The sequence below is a fragment of the Melopsittacus undulatus genome, chromosome 7 (genome assembly GCF_012275295.1).
Source record: "Melopsittacus undulatus isolate bMelUnd1 chromosome 7, bMelUnd1.mat.Z, whole genome shotgun sequence".
Classification (NCBI taxonomy): domain Eukaryota; kingdom Metazoa; phylum Chordata; class Aves; order Psittaciformes; family Psittaculidae; genus Melopsittacus; species Melopsittacus undulatus.
The window spans coordinates 9694081-9713080 of record NC_047533.1 but is presented as its reverse complement, the minus strand read 5'-3'; the positions used below and the strand labels follow the sequence as shown (position 1 = coordinate 9713080).

General features: G+C 35.4%; 1 protein-coding gene across 2 annotated transcripts in view; it reads right to left on the bottom strand.

Moving 5' to 3' along the window:
• Nucleotides 1–19000, bottom strand: part of GRK4 (G protein-coupled receptor kinase 4) — a 36178-nt gene that overhangs the window by 4752 nt on the left and 12426 nt on the right. The window contains exons 4-14 of one of the 2 annotated variants that reach the window (XR_004080483.2): nt 17008–17085; nt 15794–15894; nt 14351–14443; nt 12965–13028; nt 12050–12190; nt 9469–9659; nt 5217–5254; nt 2698–2787; nt 1939–2147; nt 1000–1145; nt 51–188 (exon numbers count right to left, since the gene is read on the bottom strand). Coding sequence is in view for 1 of the 2 variants with exons in the window: in XM_005148516.3 (XP_005148573.1) it covers nt 51–188; nt 1008–1145; nt 1939–2147; nt 2698–2787; nt 5217–5254; nt 9469–9659; nt 12050–12190; nt 12965–13028; nt 14351–14443; nt 15794–15894; nt 17008–17085 (1281 nt within the window). In the remaining variant the exon portion in view is untranslated. The remainder of the gene's footprint in view (nt 1–50; nt 189–999; nt 1146–1938; nt 2148–2697; nt 2788–5216; nt 5255–9468; nt 9660–12049; nt 12191–12964; nt 13029–14350; nt 14444–15793; nt 15895–17007; nt 17086–19000) is intronic. The other variant, XM_005148516.3, reaches the window with a different exon arrangement.

Below are 19000 nucleotides of genomic sequence, written 5' to 3'. Positions count from 1 at the left end.
TTCTATATTGCTGTGCTAAAGGAAATAGCTTTTATTGAAATATACAATACCTCATTTTGCCAGGGGATTGAGACACAACCCGTAACAAATTTGGAATAGAAGTCATCATCTGTAGTATCCAGGTTCACTCCTTTTACTGTTGAGAACTGCTCTATGTCCAGGACATCTTTACAATATACGGCACGTGGCTGCAGTACAAGACAAGATTGCTTCATTAAGGTTTTGGGGTTGGAGGGTTTTGTGGGTTGGTTTGTTTCCCTAGATGAGCAAAAAGGGAGCAAAATAGCTGCATATATATATATATATATATATGTATTTCATGTTGCTGATCACCAAACGACACAATACTACAAAATGAGAAAAAATACTACAGAAATGCAAAAACTTTTTTGACTCCCTTCATAAGGCACCTGAGCAATTCCATCCTTCCTGCAAGTAACAGAAATGAAATGTCAAAACCAGAAACAGCATGCAACTTCTCTGGGTTTCTTCATGGTTGTCATAATTCACTTATCATCTGTCACCCTCCTTTCAACTCCAGAGTAATTTGTTCAAAGCGAGTCTTCATTTGTTCAGCATCAGAGGTATAGAAGTAGACTTCTAAGGGCTAAGAAATCAGTTATTTACTGATTTATTGTAAATCATTTTGTGATCTCAGATGAAATTTGGATATAAGGAAGAAGCTCTTTACTGTGAGGGTGGTGAGGCACTGGAACAGGTTGCCCAAGGAAGCAGTAAATGTTCCATCCCTGGCAGTGTTCAAGGCCAGGCTGGACAGAGCCTTGGGTGACATTGTCTAGAGCGAGGCATCCCTGCCCATGCCAGGGGTTGGAACTGTATGATCTTAAGGTTCTTTCCAACCTTAACTATTCTATGATGAAAACAGTGGCATACTACTGCCAATTTAACTAACTTCAAGGGTTTCTCTTGAGCTACATGATTGCTGACATGGAATTAGTCAGTTCTTGCCTTTTTAGATACTAATCAAATCTGTCTCACCTACTTACATCTGGCAAGAATGGAGGTTCTAACATGTTAGCTTCAAGCCTCTTGAAGTTAATATTCTTGAAAATAGGATGTTGCTTTACAATAGTAGCTCCATCTTCCGTGCAACCCAGCCGTTCCCCTGGATTTTTAGCAAGTAACTGCAAAGATATGGGAAAAAAAAAGACTGATCCAGTGATACAATTTCATAATAATACATAAATAATAAATAAATAAAATATATACAATGTCTTTAAAGATGTTTATTTTTTTTACCTAGCTTTTTATTAGGTAAAATTTATCATGGTATAAAAATGAACTGGAAATTCAAACTACAACATTCTGGAAGCAAAAAGACTTCTAGTAGGCAAAAGAATCTTTGAAAGTAGCCCCTTTGAAGATTATACCCAAACTTATATAAAACATATTTTAATTGATGCCATACTGAATAGATTTTTACAGTACAGACTTTACTGTAGACTTTACTTTCAGGAAATAATTTTACTTTTTTTTTCCCAGTGGGCTTAGGTATTGCACATATTTTGCATAAACTACTCAAGAAAACTTAGAAGCTTTCTGTATAGCTATGCTTCTTATGAAATTTAAGAACATGCAAGATCAAAACAGCTCGTCTCATACAGAGTCTTTTAGGCAAGGGAACTAGTGTACTATGCCATTTCTATCCATGCAGTATCAAAGATGAACATGCTAGTGTACTCCTCCTATAATTACATGGGGCCCAAGGAGTAATGGAACATTTCATTCACATGAAAACCAATTTATTCAGCCTGTCTTCCTTTTGAAAACAATTCTGAATCCTCAGAGTTTGGTAACTGAACAACTCATGGACAGTCACAAACTTTTGAAAAATACTCAACTGAAAACATTAAAGTAGGTCATCTCTTAAAAAGGATTAGAAATTTAATTTTCAAACCTCTATCTCTCTTCACCCACCATCCTGCAGATCGATTTTGCCTCCTCTGAGAACTTGTCAGAATATGTTTCCTGGTCTTCCTTTACTCTCCGGTCAATTTCATCCCGTTTGACCCTTTCCTTATGTTTCCTGAATGGAGACTGGCCTTCAATCATTTCATAAATCAAGCATCCAAGACCCCACCAATCCGGGCTGAATGTGTATTTCTCATTTTTCAGCACTTCTGGAGCTACAAAACACAAAGAAAGAAACCCCAATGACAATTCCCTTTAAACTGACTAATTGAATATTGGAAAAACTCCCAGGTACTCTTTTGGCTCTGCGCAGAGACCTCTGCATCACTCCTTTGTACTTTGAAGAAACATTCATTTCTACAGTCAAGACTCTTTATATTCAAGAGAAGCACTTGAGTTCTTTAACATTTAAGATCAGTATTATTTACAAAATGAGAATGAAGTTTTTTCAAAGCATGAAAATAAACTCTGTTGTCACAGCAATTCATCTGCTTACCTGTGACCTTAGATCTCTTAGAGCCTCAGAAACAAATAAGATGCTTTCTTAAAGCTCTACCTAAAACTAGAATTTCCGGAGTTAAGTTTTCAAGTTTATCACTAGCTATCAGTAATTGACTACTAACATCTACCACCGAATATTGTAACATTTCTTCCCATGTCTAGTAACTAATCCAGGCCCAGAATACTTCATTGGACAAGTCATTCATATATCCACAGAAGCAAATTTTCTGCTAAAATATAGCTACCAAAGGACACTTTACATACCCATGTAACCAACAGTCCCAACCCGTCCTCGGACCGTTTCTCCTTCTGGAATCTGCACAGCTAATCCAAGATCTGAAATTCTGATATGTCCTATTTACATTAAAATAAAGTATACACAGTCAGCAAATAATACAGTATTATCACTTTTAATACAAAAAAAATATGTAGTATACATAAAAAAAGAACCACCCCAAAACATTCACATACTCACAAACTTAAGTTTATTTAACTTAACTAGAAAGGAGTGATTTATCATTATTCAACTGTGGAAGAGAGGCACAGATCTAATTGATTTCCTGAAGGTCATACAAAAAAAAAAGTTGCTGTTAAGTACTCTAATTCCTAGCTTTGGCAGAGGCTACTACTCTAGGACAACTAGAAATGATGACCTCTCATTTCAAATTCTGTATCTATACATCAGACACTTGTATTTTTCCATTCTATATGCCTGCCTATCACAACATCAGAATTTACTCAATTCATTCCAAATATGAGAAAACTGCATCCTGTACTGAGACAACCAACTAAACTTTGTTAAATCTTCCTCTAACAAAGCAATAATGCTGAGTACAAGAAATTGGGATTGCTATCTACATTCCCACCCCAAAAGAAAAGTAGCTTAGCTATAACCTACTTAGAACTATTTGTATTCTAACATGTCCATTCAATATTAGGGTTTCTCCTTCTCAAGAATCAGTCCAATGTAGATAACAGCTTCTATTTCACTTTATTAGCCAAACTTCCCAAGTTGACTGCCTTTTCTGTTACACATTTACACTACTACCTCTAATCTAGTAGTCTGGTGTGAGAGTATGATTTGTTATGATGGGGAAACAGTCCAAGAAGGCAGTGAGAGTAAGTTCATGCACCCTCCCTTAGATTCCCGTGGACAGATACAGTTCTTTGCGGGACGGACTCAAGAGCAAATGATTCAAGATAGTTCAAGAAAAAAATTGTACTGACATGATTCTAACTTAAAAATACATACAGTATTTTCTTTAAAATATAAAAGACTAGACAGAAAGAAGGGCAATTACAGCTGCCACTCAATTTTGAAACAGAAAATTGCCATCTCTAGTAGAAAGCTTCAGGGAGAGAAAAAACAAAAGAAAAGACATTTCTTTCTAATACTGGATATAAGGGCAGGGACAGTATCATTTACAAAACCAGCACAGATTCACAGAATAACTCAGGCTGGAAGGGACTTCAGAAGGTTTCATGCACAAACTCCTGAGCGAGCAAGTGTTTGAGGATTTTTAAATTCTTGTCTAGAAAACCTCCAAGAGTGGACACTGCATCTCTTCTCTGGGTAGCCTATTCAACTGCCTGAGTGTCCTTTGTGCATATATTCTCTGTCATTCAAAAGCTCTGCAGGATCAGTGTTAGTTAAGAGCATATTAATTTCTTCTTTACATGTAATATATAATCAATGGGGAGGGAGAATGGAAAAAGTCAAGTGCCACTCTATATACTGGTTGGAAATAACTAAATGCTCTTGAACGGCAAATGCTATTTTAAATACATTCAGATGATCTTCCATTCCCTGACATCTGATGAGCCCTTTTTCAAGTGTAGGATACGAGCTCCTGAAGCGATTTTCTAATTAGTCCCCTCTGCTCTCTGGAACAAGATCAGAATATCCCTGGCAGAGAGAAAGCATTCTAGTGCAGTCCTGCAAGGCTACATTTTTTCCTCAAAGAAGCATTCAGCTTTTGCAAGACATTGCTGGAGAGAAAAATTAAAGAATGCATTTGATGTCTAAGCAAAGCTTTAGGTCTTGGAAAGTGACTCCTCCCAAGCATCACCTCTTGGCAAATTTTATCAGTCAGAACATGCTGACTTTTAAAAAAATATTGTGCTAATGATCTCAAAAAAATGGTTTTTAACTAAAATATTCAGCAATTGTAAAAATAAGCTGGTAATATTAATTCAATATTTAATTCAAAAGACTCTGATAAATTTCATACAAACTCATTAAATTAATTTGGCTTTTGACAAACAAAACTATGAACATTTCTCCATAGTTTGTACTTCTGTGATTCCTTCCAGCCACAAATGCATCAGTGACCATCAGACCTGTTTTAGTTGAAATGTTAAATCATTTCAAGATGAAGATGATGTTTCAAATTTCATTTCTTAAATGTTATTGTTTACTAAATAATATTCTAGCACTGCATCTAACAAATCACGTTTCCATAGGTGAAGAAAAGACAAACAGAAAACAAATCTATATAAAAGTTTTAACCATCTTAAATCAAGGGCAGGGGGGAAGAGGAACAGAAGGGGAAAAGTAGCTATGTTAAGGTGGGAAATTGACTCTAACATCATCATTGATGTCCCCCGAAGATCCAGTATTTTCCCCTGCTTTCTAAAACAGAAGGGCAGTTTTTTCTTTACTAATTATAATTAACATGTGTCAATCAGATCCCATTTATCATGAAGAAATCCTTTGATTTCTGCCACAGTTTTAATTAGATTTGCAATTCCCAATTTAAAAATTAATTTTAATTTTTACTTACCGCAGTCATCCAGGAGTATATTTTCAGGCTTCAAGTCTCTACAAAATAAACAGAACAGAAGTGTGAATTATACAAAGGCAAAATGATTAATCAAGTGCAACAACAGACTTCTTGGTTCTGATTAAAGTAATTTTTCCTGTTTCCACTATGTACAAAGAAAGCTGGGAAGTTGAGGACCTATAATACAAACAGAACCACAGAACCCAAAATCCGTTTTTTCCCAACTCTCTACTCCATTTATATTAACAACTGCAATTCATATTTAACAGGTGACAAACTTTATGTAACACTAAAATCCTGATATAAAGAACCACCATTTTGCACACAAATTTGTGCTCATGACTGAAAGGTATTTTCCTAAGAGTATCAGCCATACAACTCCACAGTGGTAAAACTTGCTTGCAGTGCTGTTCTAAGATTACTTCAGGATCTATAGTCTAGCAGATTCTACTGAGAACATACATGGTTTTGTCCACATAAAATATATACATGCATGAAATATATGTACAAATTTATATTGAGATATATATAAAATCATGACTTGCATCAGAAAGTATGCTGACTATAATACAGTCTCTTAGATTTATTCCGCCACCAAATATCATGAAGCCAGAAATAGACAAGCAAAAAAATCAGTACTTAGCTAAAGATTCAGTTATTATTGGAATAGATTGCTAAAAAACATATGTATGTATACAGGTATTTGTACAGTTGTGAAAAAAAGTTATTCATATACAAGCAGAATAACGTAAAAGAAGCAATTTTAGGAAGACCAACTCTAGAATTTATATTCAAAATTAGAGAAAAATATACACACCCACATTTGTTAACCAAAAAATATATATGCTTTTTCCCCAAATATTCCTAACTTGAATTATTATTGAATTCCTATGCTTTGAAATATGTGTATTCATTTAAAGTTTCATTATTTCATAGCATTAAGTGCACAAAGAAGTCAGCAAGATGCTGTCCTTTTAATACTTTGAAGTCCAGACAGTCTCCATAATGTTTATCAGTTGATGTTAAATGTGAGATTACAATGCCAGAGAGACTAGGAGAGGTAAGAGTAAAGAAAAAAAATACCCCCCCCAAAAGTTAAGACGATAAACTCAGCTCAGACTTTACACAGAAACATGTTTACTTCAAAGCATATAATATATAGTCAAGTTAACTCAAGTAAACAAGTTTAAGAGTTTCATCTCCAAGGTGGTGGATTAAAACATAACCTAAACCCCAAGGCTTAACTAGCAACATCTGCTGCTCAATAGAAGCTAATTCCGTTCTGACATGATTTTGGTTGGTCAATAGTCAAACTTGTTTCCAGCCAAAATTCAATCTCTTTAATGCTATTTGTTTCTAGGCCTAGCAGTTCTCAAAGAAGTCAGCTTCTGGAAGCATTCAGCTATAAATTCTAGCTGCAGGATGCTTGCTTTGGGGTATCAGCCTTCTCCTTCTTTCCTTCCTCCACCATGACAGATGTCAAAGTCAAATCTTTTGTGACAATCTTCCCTTGTGAAGCAGGAAGGACTGCAAAACTCACAAAACTAAAGAGTGCATTACAAACAGTTGGATAAAAATACATATATTTAAACTGGACCAAACAGTGATTAGTGCATTTGTGTTCCAGCTCACAACAGCCTTCCTACTGATAAAATTCCTGGATAAAAAATCCGTCAGGGGATTTCACCGCCAAGATGTCAACTCTGGTCATACACACAAGGCAGGCAAGGAACTACTTGGGTTTATCAGCTACAGCTTCAACAGGTCTTTGAGCTTGATCTTCAATTTTCCAGGTACAGTCATTGGCATTACAAGCACCTACATGAGTTTGTAAGGAAAATCTAGGTATTTGGTAAGAAACACTGCTCCTTGATGAGTCAGGTTAACTCCTGCAGGAGAGCTCCAGCAATCAAGTCCCTTTTGGAAAGCAGGCACTTGGTTCCCCACTCCATCTTATGCAAATCCTGACTTTGCTCTCCGTATGATGAGACATTTTATGCAGCAGATGGATGAATAGCTCCACTACTAACTATTCCTGTCTATTTGCTTATTTTTCTGATGTCAGCAACATATGGCAAGTTAGAGAGTTTCACAAGCTCCCATTGAAGCAGCAAACTGGCTCAATTGCTCTCTCACAGGGCAGCACGGGGCCCTTCTTCCAGCTCTGCACCTGCTCTTTTAACCCAGTGGGAACCCCACTAACAAAATGGCACAACTGACTCCAGGGTCCTACTGACAGCACTAGCACCACTGCTTGACAGTCAGTAGTGACTGGAATAAAGACAGATGAAACACACAATAAAAAAATCCAGTGTTAATGGAAAGTCAGGCCTAGTTCTTCCACCTTATGAAACATTTTGCTACTGATGGTGACACATCCCAAACACAGTAAGCTTAGAATACATTTTAACATGACTGATCTACATTAAAACTACCATTCTAGAACTGAACAAACTGCTGATACCCATCTGTACCAAGGATTTCTATTTTCAGAAGTCCTGAATTTCCCTTCTTCCACTGCCTCTACAGTACACTTCACTGTGAATATACAGATGGATAGCTACAAAAACATGTTCTCAAGAAAATATAACAGTATGGAATAAAACTGCAGTCTGCTTTTAACAGTTTACGCTATTGGTCTAAAAAGCCTTTAAAACTCTTTTAAAGCTTTCTTTTAAAGGAGAAAAAATGCAGTAATGGATCTTGAGAGATGGTGACAAGAAAGAACTAGCTCCAATTTCAGAAATACCAATATTAAATGCTTTCAAAATGACAGCAAAATAAAAACATTCCTTCTGTGTTTTCTTGCCCTGGCAAACAAGAAATACTAGTTACCATAATTTGGAATAAATAAATCACTGACTCATGAAAATGTGCTTCATGATGTTCTCCCCTCCAACAACAGTAAGACTGGAGGTTGCCAGCATAACTTTGTTGATAAGAATAAAATAATTATTCCAAATTTTCCCAAGCTTTGTTTCACTGATCATATATAATCACTGAACTGCTGCTTAAATGCATTTCCATTAAGATGCTTGATACAGAATTTTGATCAGGTAACATATCACTGTAATTAATGACCACCTGGTTTAGACCACTCCAGAAGAAACCACAACCACTCGAAGATCTGGAATCAGACACAGAGAACACTAGGATTTGACATATGTGTTTGAAAGCCTTCTTGTAGGCAAACTGCTAACAAGTTGGGCTTAAACACAAAGGCTGGGGGTGGTGTGGTTGTGTTTTTGTTTTGTTTGGGGTTTTGTTGTTGTTGTTTTATTGTTTTAAACAGTCAGTTTTGTTTTCTCTTGGGCAATGTGAAATGAACTACTTGTTCATTTCAAGCTCATCATGGAGATTAAACCACTCATCTCTGCTTCTCTTCTACCATGCATGCCAAAACACAATGCATAACATTGCAAGATGGGCCAAATTCTTTAGGGAACCACATGCAACATCCAGCATAAGCCTGATTTACTCTGTGGTTCTGCCATCTTGTGCTGTGTGTATGTTAGCCTTCTATACTGGGGAGGGAAAAGACTCAGACTCATTCTATTAAAGTAATGCAGGATTACACTCTAAATCTTCTTTGAAAACAAGTGGCACTTGGTGTTAATGCCAGGAACATAACGAAAGAATTCTTGGTCCACCACTAAGTTAATTTTGCTTCTGTAATATTAATGCCAGGGGTTAAATGAGGTATGTAGAGAGACAAAAGAGAGCAGTAAGACCATAAAATCTCAATTACAGTTAATAAGACTTCTGATAGTTTCATTAATTAAAAAGGAATAAAGTGTTTATTGGAGGAATCTAAAATAAATACAGAAGAAAGAGGGCAATGCAGATTATAATTGACTGTTTAACCTCTTGGGCACAACAAGCAATGCAGCAAGGGACTTCTATAGCCTTCTATGAACTTCTACTTTTAGACTGGGCAGGAATGCAATCTCATGTTCCTAAAACTTAAGAGTTACTAATGAACTGGCTTTATAAATCATAACTTACTTCCATTTTACAAACCCACCTTGAATCAACTTCATAATGCTTTAGAATATAGCAGCTATCTAGACCTAAATTAACAGTAAGAAGACAAATAAGATCAGTAATTCTGAAGGACATGGTGGGGAAAGGACAACTAATTTTTTTGCTTCTTTTACTATAAAGCATAAGCTTGTTTCAGTAGAAAACAACGCATTCAATGCTGAACAGACATGGAAAATTCAAGGTACAAGTGACTATAGATGACACTGACCTGTAAACAATTCTCTCCTTCTGTAAATCCTCCAGACCACAGCACAGTTCTGCAGCATAGAAAATAGCCCTTTCTTCATCAAAGCCAGGATTTCCCATGTTATATATGTGAAACTTCAAATCCCCTCCATTCATTATGGTTAATACTAAACACAGGGCATCTTTCGTCTCATATGTATAGGATAAACTAACCTAAAAAGAGAGCAGGGGGAGAAGATGACCATTATTCATTCATAAACCCCAATACAATTCACAGCTCTTATTTTCCAATACAAGCAACATATGAATCCTTTTTTAAATCAAAAACCGACAAAACAGCCAAGTACAGAATCATTCATGCACGTACTTGAAGACACAAAGTAAATCAGACTAATGTGCATGCAGATACAAACTCTCCATCACCATACAAGAATTCAGTGACCTGTCTAGATACCACAGAGCTCCATCCAGACAATACATTTTATTGAGGATGCCCCTCAGCTGCACATTATCTGTATTAGTTCTTTGTGAAGATATCGTGCACATAGACCTTATTTTATTAATATCTCATGAATTCCGCATTATCAAACCATTTTCCTAAACTTCTATAAGATTTGAAGTTGCCCCACACTAGGGAACCTAAAGAAGTTACTTAAGATCAAATGTATAGTTTCTATTCCTCCCCTCTCTGCAAATAACTGCGTATTTCCCTAGCTCAGAACTTGCCAACAGTCGAGACATCTATAAAGCTCTTTATAGTCTAAATAAATTTAAAACAATGTAATATACTGCAGAATTGAACAGATGTTATTTAAGTTAAAAACTCAGTTTCAATAGAAAAAGCTACACTATGCTGATGATTATCTAGCAGAATCTTCAAAATACATCTTCATCCTCAAAGATGAACTAACCCATACTCTTACTTCAGAAGCATAAATCAAATATTAAATAATAAATTGAAATTAATATACAAATCAGCTTTCTCATGGCAGAGGTTCCTATTTGGAGGTTTTAAACTGACATCTCCAGCTACTAATGACAAATTATCTACCCAATTCCAATCCAGTATTACTGCAAATCCTACATCTAGACCTCTTCTGTTGCATTAAAGAAAAACAATGGCTAGCAAGAGGAAAATAATTTCTACTCAATCCCATAAAGTGATTTCACATTCAACTTGGATTAATTATTCATTTATACTATTTATATATGTTGAAAAATATGACTTATAAATAGAAGTTTCACTCTTATCTTGCATCTCTCTACAACTAGTTATTTCTGGATTCAATTTCAGTGAAGTCAAGCCCATGAGCCTTGTGTGAAAACAAGATTAGCATATATATACAAAAACATTATTTACAATCATTTAAAATATTAATGTACCTGGCCAGCAAATTCTAGTTTTTGTTTTAGCTGACTGTATTCTACAGGGGTTATTGTAATACATAAGGCTCAGCAGAAAATACATACATATTTTATACATACAAATACATATTTTTATAAATAACTTCCACTGTCCTCTAACACAGGTATTTTAAACTCCTCTTTGAAGAGCAATGCAAAATTTATCAGTAAATGGATTTAAAACCAAAGCAACGTTAATTTAAAATTAATATTTAAAGAACATAAATTCAATTAAAAGATTAGAATTACCTGGGGGAAAAGTTTACTTGGTATATCTTTGATCATTCCAAGTTATTTCACTGCTTAGTAATTAGAGCTAACAGACCATAATTTATGTGATAGCATCAGATTAAAGTATTAAGAATAAGACTTTTATTCTCTGGAATTTCTATTAAAAAGTTATGTTAATTGTTTCACACCCAATATTTCTTCAGCAAAACAACATAACTAACCTGAATTGATATAGCAGTCAAATTTCATGTTTAGCTTGAAATGACTAAGCAGTAGAGTAACAAAAGCGATGAAAATACTTAAGGATATAAAAACTCTAATATTTGAGGTCATAAACATGAAGGATATGCAACTTCTAATGGCAATTAAATGGTCACCTCTCATTAAGTCACCCCTTTGTAAGTGCATCTAGAAATGACCTCCAAAAATGAAATTAGCATTAATTGTAAGAAAATAGGTATATGTGAGGGAAGAAAGAAGTAAATGAACAAAACAGAGCAATAAACTGGAAGAGACAGAGAAGAGTCACAGAAGGAAAAAATAGGATGGGATAAAGTATATAGAATATCTTCTTTACTAAAGATAAAAATACTAAGTCATAAGCTGCAGCAAAAGGAATTTAAACGGTTATTCAAATATGAGTACTACAGAATAATTTATTCACCTTTAAACAGATGACAAAGATTCAGTGTTATCAGCATGCTGAAATACCAAAACCTGATGTTTTGGTTGTGAGAACTAAAGGAGGCAGACTAAAACCAATTCAGTATTGGATAAAGTCCTCTCCACAGAACTATTCCATCTTACAAAAAATGTACTTCTCATTATATCAATCATTTCTCTCAGCAGTATGCACTCTCTAAATCAATCAGAAAATGCCCTGTGGCCACAAGCTCCTGGAAGAGACTGAAATGAAGCAAACAAAGCAAGACAAACTTCTGAGAGTAAGATCAGAAGGGGATACTTACTACAAACCTACTATTCACTTTTTCTAGAATTCTTTTTTCATTTAGAGCCATTGATTCTCCTTTCCTCTTCTTTATTCTCTTTTTTTCTAGCTTTTTACAAGCATACATTTTTCCTGTTGCCCGTACTTGACAGGCACATACCTGAAAAAGAAGGAAGGTGTGTCAGAGATGCTGGGGAGTGGGGTTTGGGGGGATGTGTGTTTAGATTTGTTGTGTTTTGTTTGTTTGGTTTTTTTTAAAGAAGATAAAATTGTATTTCCTGTTTTCAAACTCTTGAATGCTCTGAGAAATGAAGGTCTGGAAGTGTCGCTACAGGGCTTTCACCCAGGAAACAACTGTGAAGGATCACAAAAGCTGTAACAGGAGTAGAAAAAGTGATTATACAGCAACAAGCCCATTTTTGTTGGGGTTGCATAGTTCAGTAAAACTTTGGATCTTGTTTTGGTGAAACACCAGACTGTGGTAACAGTATGTGTCTGGCCTAACAGAACAGAGGACAAATATCCACTCCATAAATAAGCGAGAGAAAGATATTGTTAATTTAGTAGCCCTCCTTCTGCTTCAATATCCCCTTCAGTTAAAATATATGGAGAGAAACAAAAGCCCAATGAATTATAAACAGCATTAATAAAACCTATAGATTTTCCTGTTAAGTAGAAAGTACATTCTCATTGCCAAATGAAATTTCTAAACAAAGCAACTGTTGTCAGTCAATGGAAGCTTTCTCCAAGTTTGTGTATGACTTAACATACTAACACATTAAAGGAAAACAATTTGGGTTAATGACAGTTTACCCCATGATATGTCAAATGTAGATTGTTAGAATCAAGAATTTTAAAAATTGCTTCTCTCCTGTATTAAACTTCTTTTTTTTCCCTTAAGGATTGCCTTGCAGAAAGTTATTTCTGTACTCACCTCTCCAAATCCACCTTTGCCTAATACTCGGTAATGCCTGAACGTGTGTTTGGTTACTGGTTGCCTGATTAACAGAAAGAAACAATTACTGCAACAGGAATTACAAGAGTTAACAGGCCTGTCTTCATTTTCCCTTTCCTGTTCTGTGACATCTTACTGAGCAACAGTTGCCTTAACCTCATGAAGATAGTATTATACTAAGTACTATAATAAACTGAATTTCAAATTAAAGGGGTGTTCTGATGAGAAACATTGGCTCCCTCATGTGGTCATCACACATTCACAATAGCAGGAAGAAAAGCTGATCAATTAGGCCCTCTGTTGTTTAGGGTTAGAGCCTTACCTGGTCTCCTCAGCAGTCAATTTTTCACCTCCAGTTGTCTCTCTTAAGTGCAGTATGTTGACACATGGGCTGCATTTCAGTGAGATAATGCTTAAAATGCAGCATTTAAAGGGTAAACCACTTCTGATTTTACTTAGCTGTTTCGCTTCTTCAAAACAGAAAGACTTGTGGTATGCAACAGCAGTTCAAGAGCCACTGATGTAGTGGAAGAGGAAAAGATAACTGGAGGCAGTAAAGGAGTCTGCTATTCTATGCTAAACCACTCCTAAGCAGGTATCAGGCCAGAGCTATTTCATGGTGGTGGGTTTTGTTGATGGTTTTGTTTTAAGAGCATCCGTTGTTACTGAAGCTTTGTTCTCAGGACAACAAATGGAGGTTCACTTGGTAGAGAATTTGGGTTGAGTCCCAAGTTCTCTTCCTGGTTTTTACTATGAACTCAGTCAAATACAGACATTGGATAACAGGAATTTACTATAAAGTTAATATTCAATATGTGATCACAATACACAGCGGTGCTGAATTAGAAAGGATTTGTACCAATTTCAGACTTCTGAAAAAGTTTAGAAACTCCTTTACTATTGATATAAAAGCACAAGCTAGATTTTCATACATATATATCCTGCTGTCTTGTAATTACTAGATATATGCCTGTACCACCCTGAAAAACTGATTAATTACGGTTTTAAAACACTGGGTCATAAAACTAGATTTATCTGTTTCTTAGCCACTAATTACACCAAGTTTGAAACTAAAGGATGACACCATTCCCAAGAAAGACTGGTATCCCACTGCACACTTGACAGCCAAACATATATCCATGATAATAAATTTGCATTTACCCAATACAATTTAACACTTGAAAACTACTGGACAGTGCTGCTGGAGTAGTGGCACTCCGACTGTGCCATCAACATCATCCTTTATATCTTTCAGATCATAATTCTTAGACAGGCACTGTCATACATTAGGGCTCTACAGCATTTCTAGCATAACAAGTAGAACAGAGCAAAGAGACATGATAAGATAAACATAAATAAACTTACTTTTCCAGCCATTTCCACTGTAAAAAACGGGAAAAATACACACTTTCTTGGTAAGCTTCAAAAGGTCTTTTGCTTAGGTATTCATGGACAATTCTAGCAACAGGAAAATAAAATCAATCATACTGAAAAACTAGTAAGCAGGAGACGTTATCAATCTATTAAAATATTAACATCTCTTAATATCTATTAAACATATCAGAAAGGCTGTAGGCAGAAAAACATTGTCACTGTGCTCTACAATGGTTTTAACCTAGATGTCTCACAGAGTGAGTGCCTGTCACAGAAAACTGTTCCTGTCACAGAAAACTGTCAAAACACTGGTGAATGCCCAGCTACTGTTACTTATAGTAACTAGAAAGTTTGACGACTACTTTCTCATTGTCTTCCAGCCCACATAAACATCAGCCTTCCCAGTAGCAATGCAATACATTTATGACTCCACAAGTATGATTTCTGAAAGATATATACTGGAAAGGTTCTACAAGTATTCATACATTGTTTGGAGTCTGGTAAGTAAAATTTTTTTCTGTTTATGCTATATCCAAACCTGAACACCAGGTGCCTTATTCCCCTTAAATGAAACACTCCAAAGGGGCTGGGGAACATTCAAACTATTTGGATATTTATTGGGCAGAAGAAAGGGGATGACCTACATAATACAGCTTCCATTTGAGACATGTTTTACTAGTTGTTCTCACACATCCCTTTCAATCTTATAATCTCAGGCTGTTAAAAAGTATGCTTATTTTTTGTTACCACGGAGATGACCCAAGCAATGACAAAACATTTTGTAATGCTTCAGACATGATCAAGCATGCCTTGAAGAACCAGTAATATTAGAAACATCATGGATTTAGAAAGACCTGCAACACCAGTAAACATGTATCATCCCTTCAAGAAAAGCCTTCCCTGTTGCTGCTGTGTGAAATATCACTTCGTGACTTCAAAACAAAAGCAAGTTGGATTTGTTTGTGTTAACTCTCACAATCAATCCTCTAATCAGCCATTTTAATGGAATACAACTGTTGGCCTCAGTTCAGCCCATTTTCAAGAACCATAAATTGTGTAACATTGTTCAGAAACCTTTCAAGCTCTAGTTCATAACTTTAGATTTTTCTGAGTACCTTCATCATGCAAGAGAAGTCACTCAAAAAGGAAGAATATAATAAAGAGAAATACTATATTTTAATTTACAGAATACTTGGTAGCATAGTGTGATTTTATGCAAAAAAGAACATTAAAGAAAAAGCTCTGCAGAAGTCAAACATCTGAATCACATCAGAAGAAAACCCAGTGCTATATTAAATCTGTTTCGAATTCCATATTTATACTCATTTCAGACATGAAATACTCCTGGATGTAATAATTTCACCTTTCATTTCTCTAAAACACACAAATTTCTCTTCTGGTACTTAAACTTGGCACTGTGCATTTTTAACTTACCTAGTGCAGTCCATAAAAAGGTCCTTAGAAGGGTTCTTTTCCAGTCTTGCTTTACATTCATTTACTGTTTCCTGAGGTATTTCTGGCAAGTGTGCTGCAGACTTGAAGTAATTAAAAACAGGTAACAATGAAAGCAATCAATAGAACAAGTCAAAGTTCTGTATTCTAATTTAAGTGAAATCTTCTAACATAGGAAAAGGAAAGGAATGGTTTGGCTAAAAAAGAAATCAACAAGCCATGTTCAAACAAAATTTGTGTTTGTTCCCTATTATAGAAAAATTCATTGAAAGCCATTATAATTATTTATTAGTTCATTATCTGGGAAAACAAACTTCGCAATAAGTTAAATTTCTTCTCCTTTCCATAAATCTACCACAATAAAAGCAAGTTATCTATTTGGCTTGGCAGGATGGAAGAAAAGGGAAAGAAATACACACACAACTTGGGAAACTATTTCAAAGTAGCTCAAGAAATGTTTGGGGGTCTGGTTTTCTTTTTCTGCAAGAAATTTATGTGACTTATGGTAGTCCCAAAGGAATTATTAGAAGAGATGTGGCAAACTTGAAGTCTATCTGCTTTTAAAGCATCTATAAGACCTTCATTTGAAATAAAATCTTCCCAGGATGTCGAAAGAGAAGCAGAAAGAGCATCTATTTATAGAAGGCAAATGTCTAATTATGTATCTACAGCTTCTATTGGATATCAAATAAGAGACTCTTAAAAATCAATCAGTGGAACCTAATAAATGCAAAAGATCAGCTATTAATGATCACCATGCAAAATACAGAGATGCAGAATGCTCCAGAACAAAACAAAACAGCATTTCACTTTGTGAAAACCTACAGCAATTTTGACCATTTACAGCAAACCAAGCAAGGCCACACAGGAGTCTGAAAGAAGCCTGAGAATTTCAATGTCTTCAAACTACAAAACTCCAAATTAATTTGTTAATAAGTCTTCTTAAATGCTAAATGAGTTTGTTCAAAATAGATCTTTGAGACCAGCATTTTAACAGGAGAATAAATTGTCACGGTAGTAGTCTTATAAGCAGATATGAGTCAAGGCTTCTGCTCAACTTGCTAAGTTTCACAACATCAGAAGGCAGTATACCTTTCAGAAAGGCAAAAATGGGACTAATTAAGTTAATTTACTACAATGCAACCACTCAGATCTTTATTTATCTGACATTTACAAAACATTTAAGACATATTTACCCCATTAGTGAAGTACGTCTCTAAAACTTTCAGGCCACAGTCTATACGTTTTTCATCTGAAGATACCTCATATTCTGCCTAGGGGAATGGAACAGAAAATCAAGTTCTGTTTAGAGCTATTTCGCTCTAGTCCCTTTGTTAGATAAACTTTACCATAACACAATGCTCCTAATATAAAAGAAACTGGAGGCTCTCATTGTTCAAAATATTCAAAATCTATTTAAAGATTTTTAGGCTACATAGTGAAATATGTGTGAAGAACAGTCAAGAAAAAAAGCACATGGAATTTAACTTTTGGAAAACATACAGAAACTAACAATTAGTCTAAATGCAGTTACAGAAACTGCATCCTAGAGGTTAAATAAGATAAATTACAATGAAGTAGTATTTATGTAGTATTGTAGGGCAGAATGATCCAGATGGGAAATAATTAAATAAAAGTACAATAATCAGCTTTTTCTTAACTGTTGTTTTTTTTTTCCCTACAGTCCGGCATAAAACTGGAATAAAACTACTACCTTCCTACAAGGTCATGTTAACTGCAAATAAGTGAGATCTAAAGCAAACCCTACTTCATTCTTTGAGAAAACTTAGGAGATACAAAACTTACAAAGTTTTTGTCTTAGTAACATATGGTATTGTGATGTATAAAAAAAACACCTTGTGGAATACCATGTGTTTTGCAGAGCTTAACAGAGCTCCAGAACTACTTATGGAAAAAGACCCCAAAGCAACAAACCATCAAACATTTACTAGTATCAAAAAACTCTGAGGACTACTTAGTAATTTAATGAAATAATAAAGAAACAGACATCAGTAGTTACAGCATTTAGAGGTAACACAGAATCTGGGGAAACATTAGAAAAGAGCACTATCAAACAGCAACTGGTATTAGCTTTACTAGCTCGGCTAACACAACAAACTTAGCCTTTCCCTTGACATCACTGCCTCACAAACAAAAAAGAGCTTGAACAAGATTACTTAAATCCAGTCCAGAAAAAGGGATCAGGAACCATCTGTAAGAGATAGTAGGCATTTTATCTCACTTCCTTGATCAAGACAGCCTACTACCTTTCCAATCATGAGAGTTAGAGATTGGAGATTATTTTAGCTCTTAAGAGCTCTTGCTCTTCTTCAAGAGACTTGATTCCCAAGCATACTTCTTCACCACGACTTTTCAAATGGAAATTAAAGAAAAAAAAAAGAAAAGAAAGTAGTAAATTGTGAAATCATCTCTTGCATCAGATTAGCTGAACTCTGCCAGTCTCTAATTCACAGAAGCATTGCAATCCACATAACATCATAGGTCGCATATTTCAAAACAATTCAAAATCTTCAATTAGTGTCAAACACAGTTACGTCTTAAGAGAGGATTTCACCTGAAAAAATGACATCTGTAAAGCAAAGACATACCTGCCTTACAGTCATACCTAAGATTCTTTTCTCCTTCATGCTGCCAAAGATTCTGCTACTCCCTATCTAAGCTTCCAAGGATTAGAAATGTATACAAAAGTTGTATCCATTAAGGATATATCCACAGTTGTCAGTGGTCTCTCTGTTGTGCAATGGTCATTAAATGCTCTGGTTTACATTCACTTCAGGATATTTAGCTCTGTTCTGGATTTCCATTCAATCTATTCTATGTCTGCAACTGTCAAATCAGCCTCTGGAATATGGTGCTACAACAGCTCCTAAGAGTCCTAATAGTACATTGACAATTACAAGGCAGTTCTACTTATCTGACATGAAAGTTTCTTTTAACTAATCAAGTGCCTCAGTTTATAGTCCTGTAAGGGGAAGTATGAACTGGGGGGCACAGCAAGAACCCCATGTACTTCTTTACACTGTGCACCTTTCAGCACCATTTTGCATTCTGATACTGTATTTTGGGATACAGGTGTGTAGCAGCACTACCCTATTTCTACCTTCTTTGGTTATTTGTTCCCTGAATATAATAACAAAAATGGGGGGGATGAGAAAAACTATTCTTTTG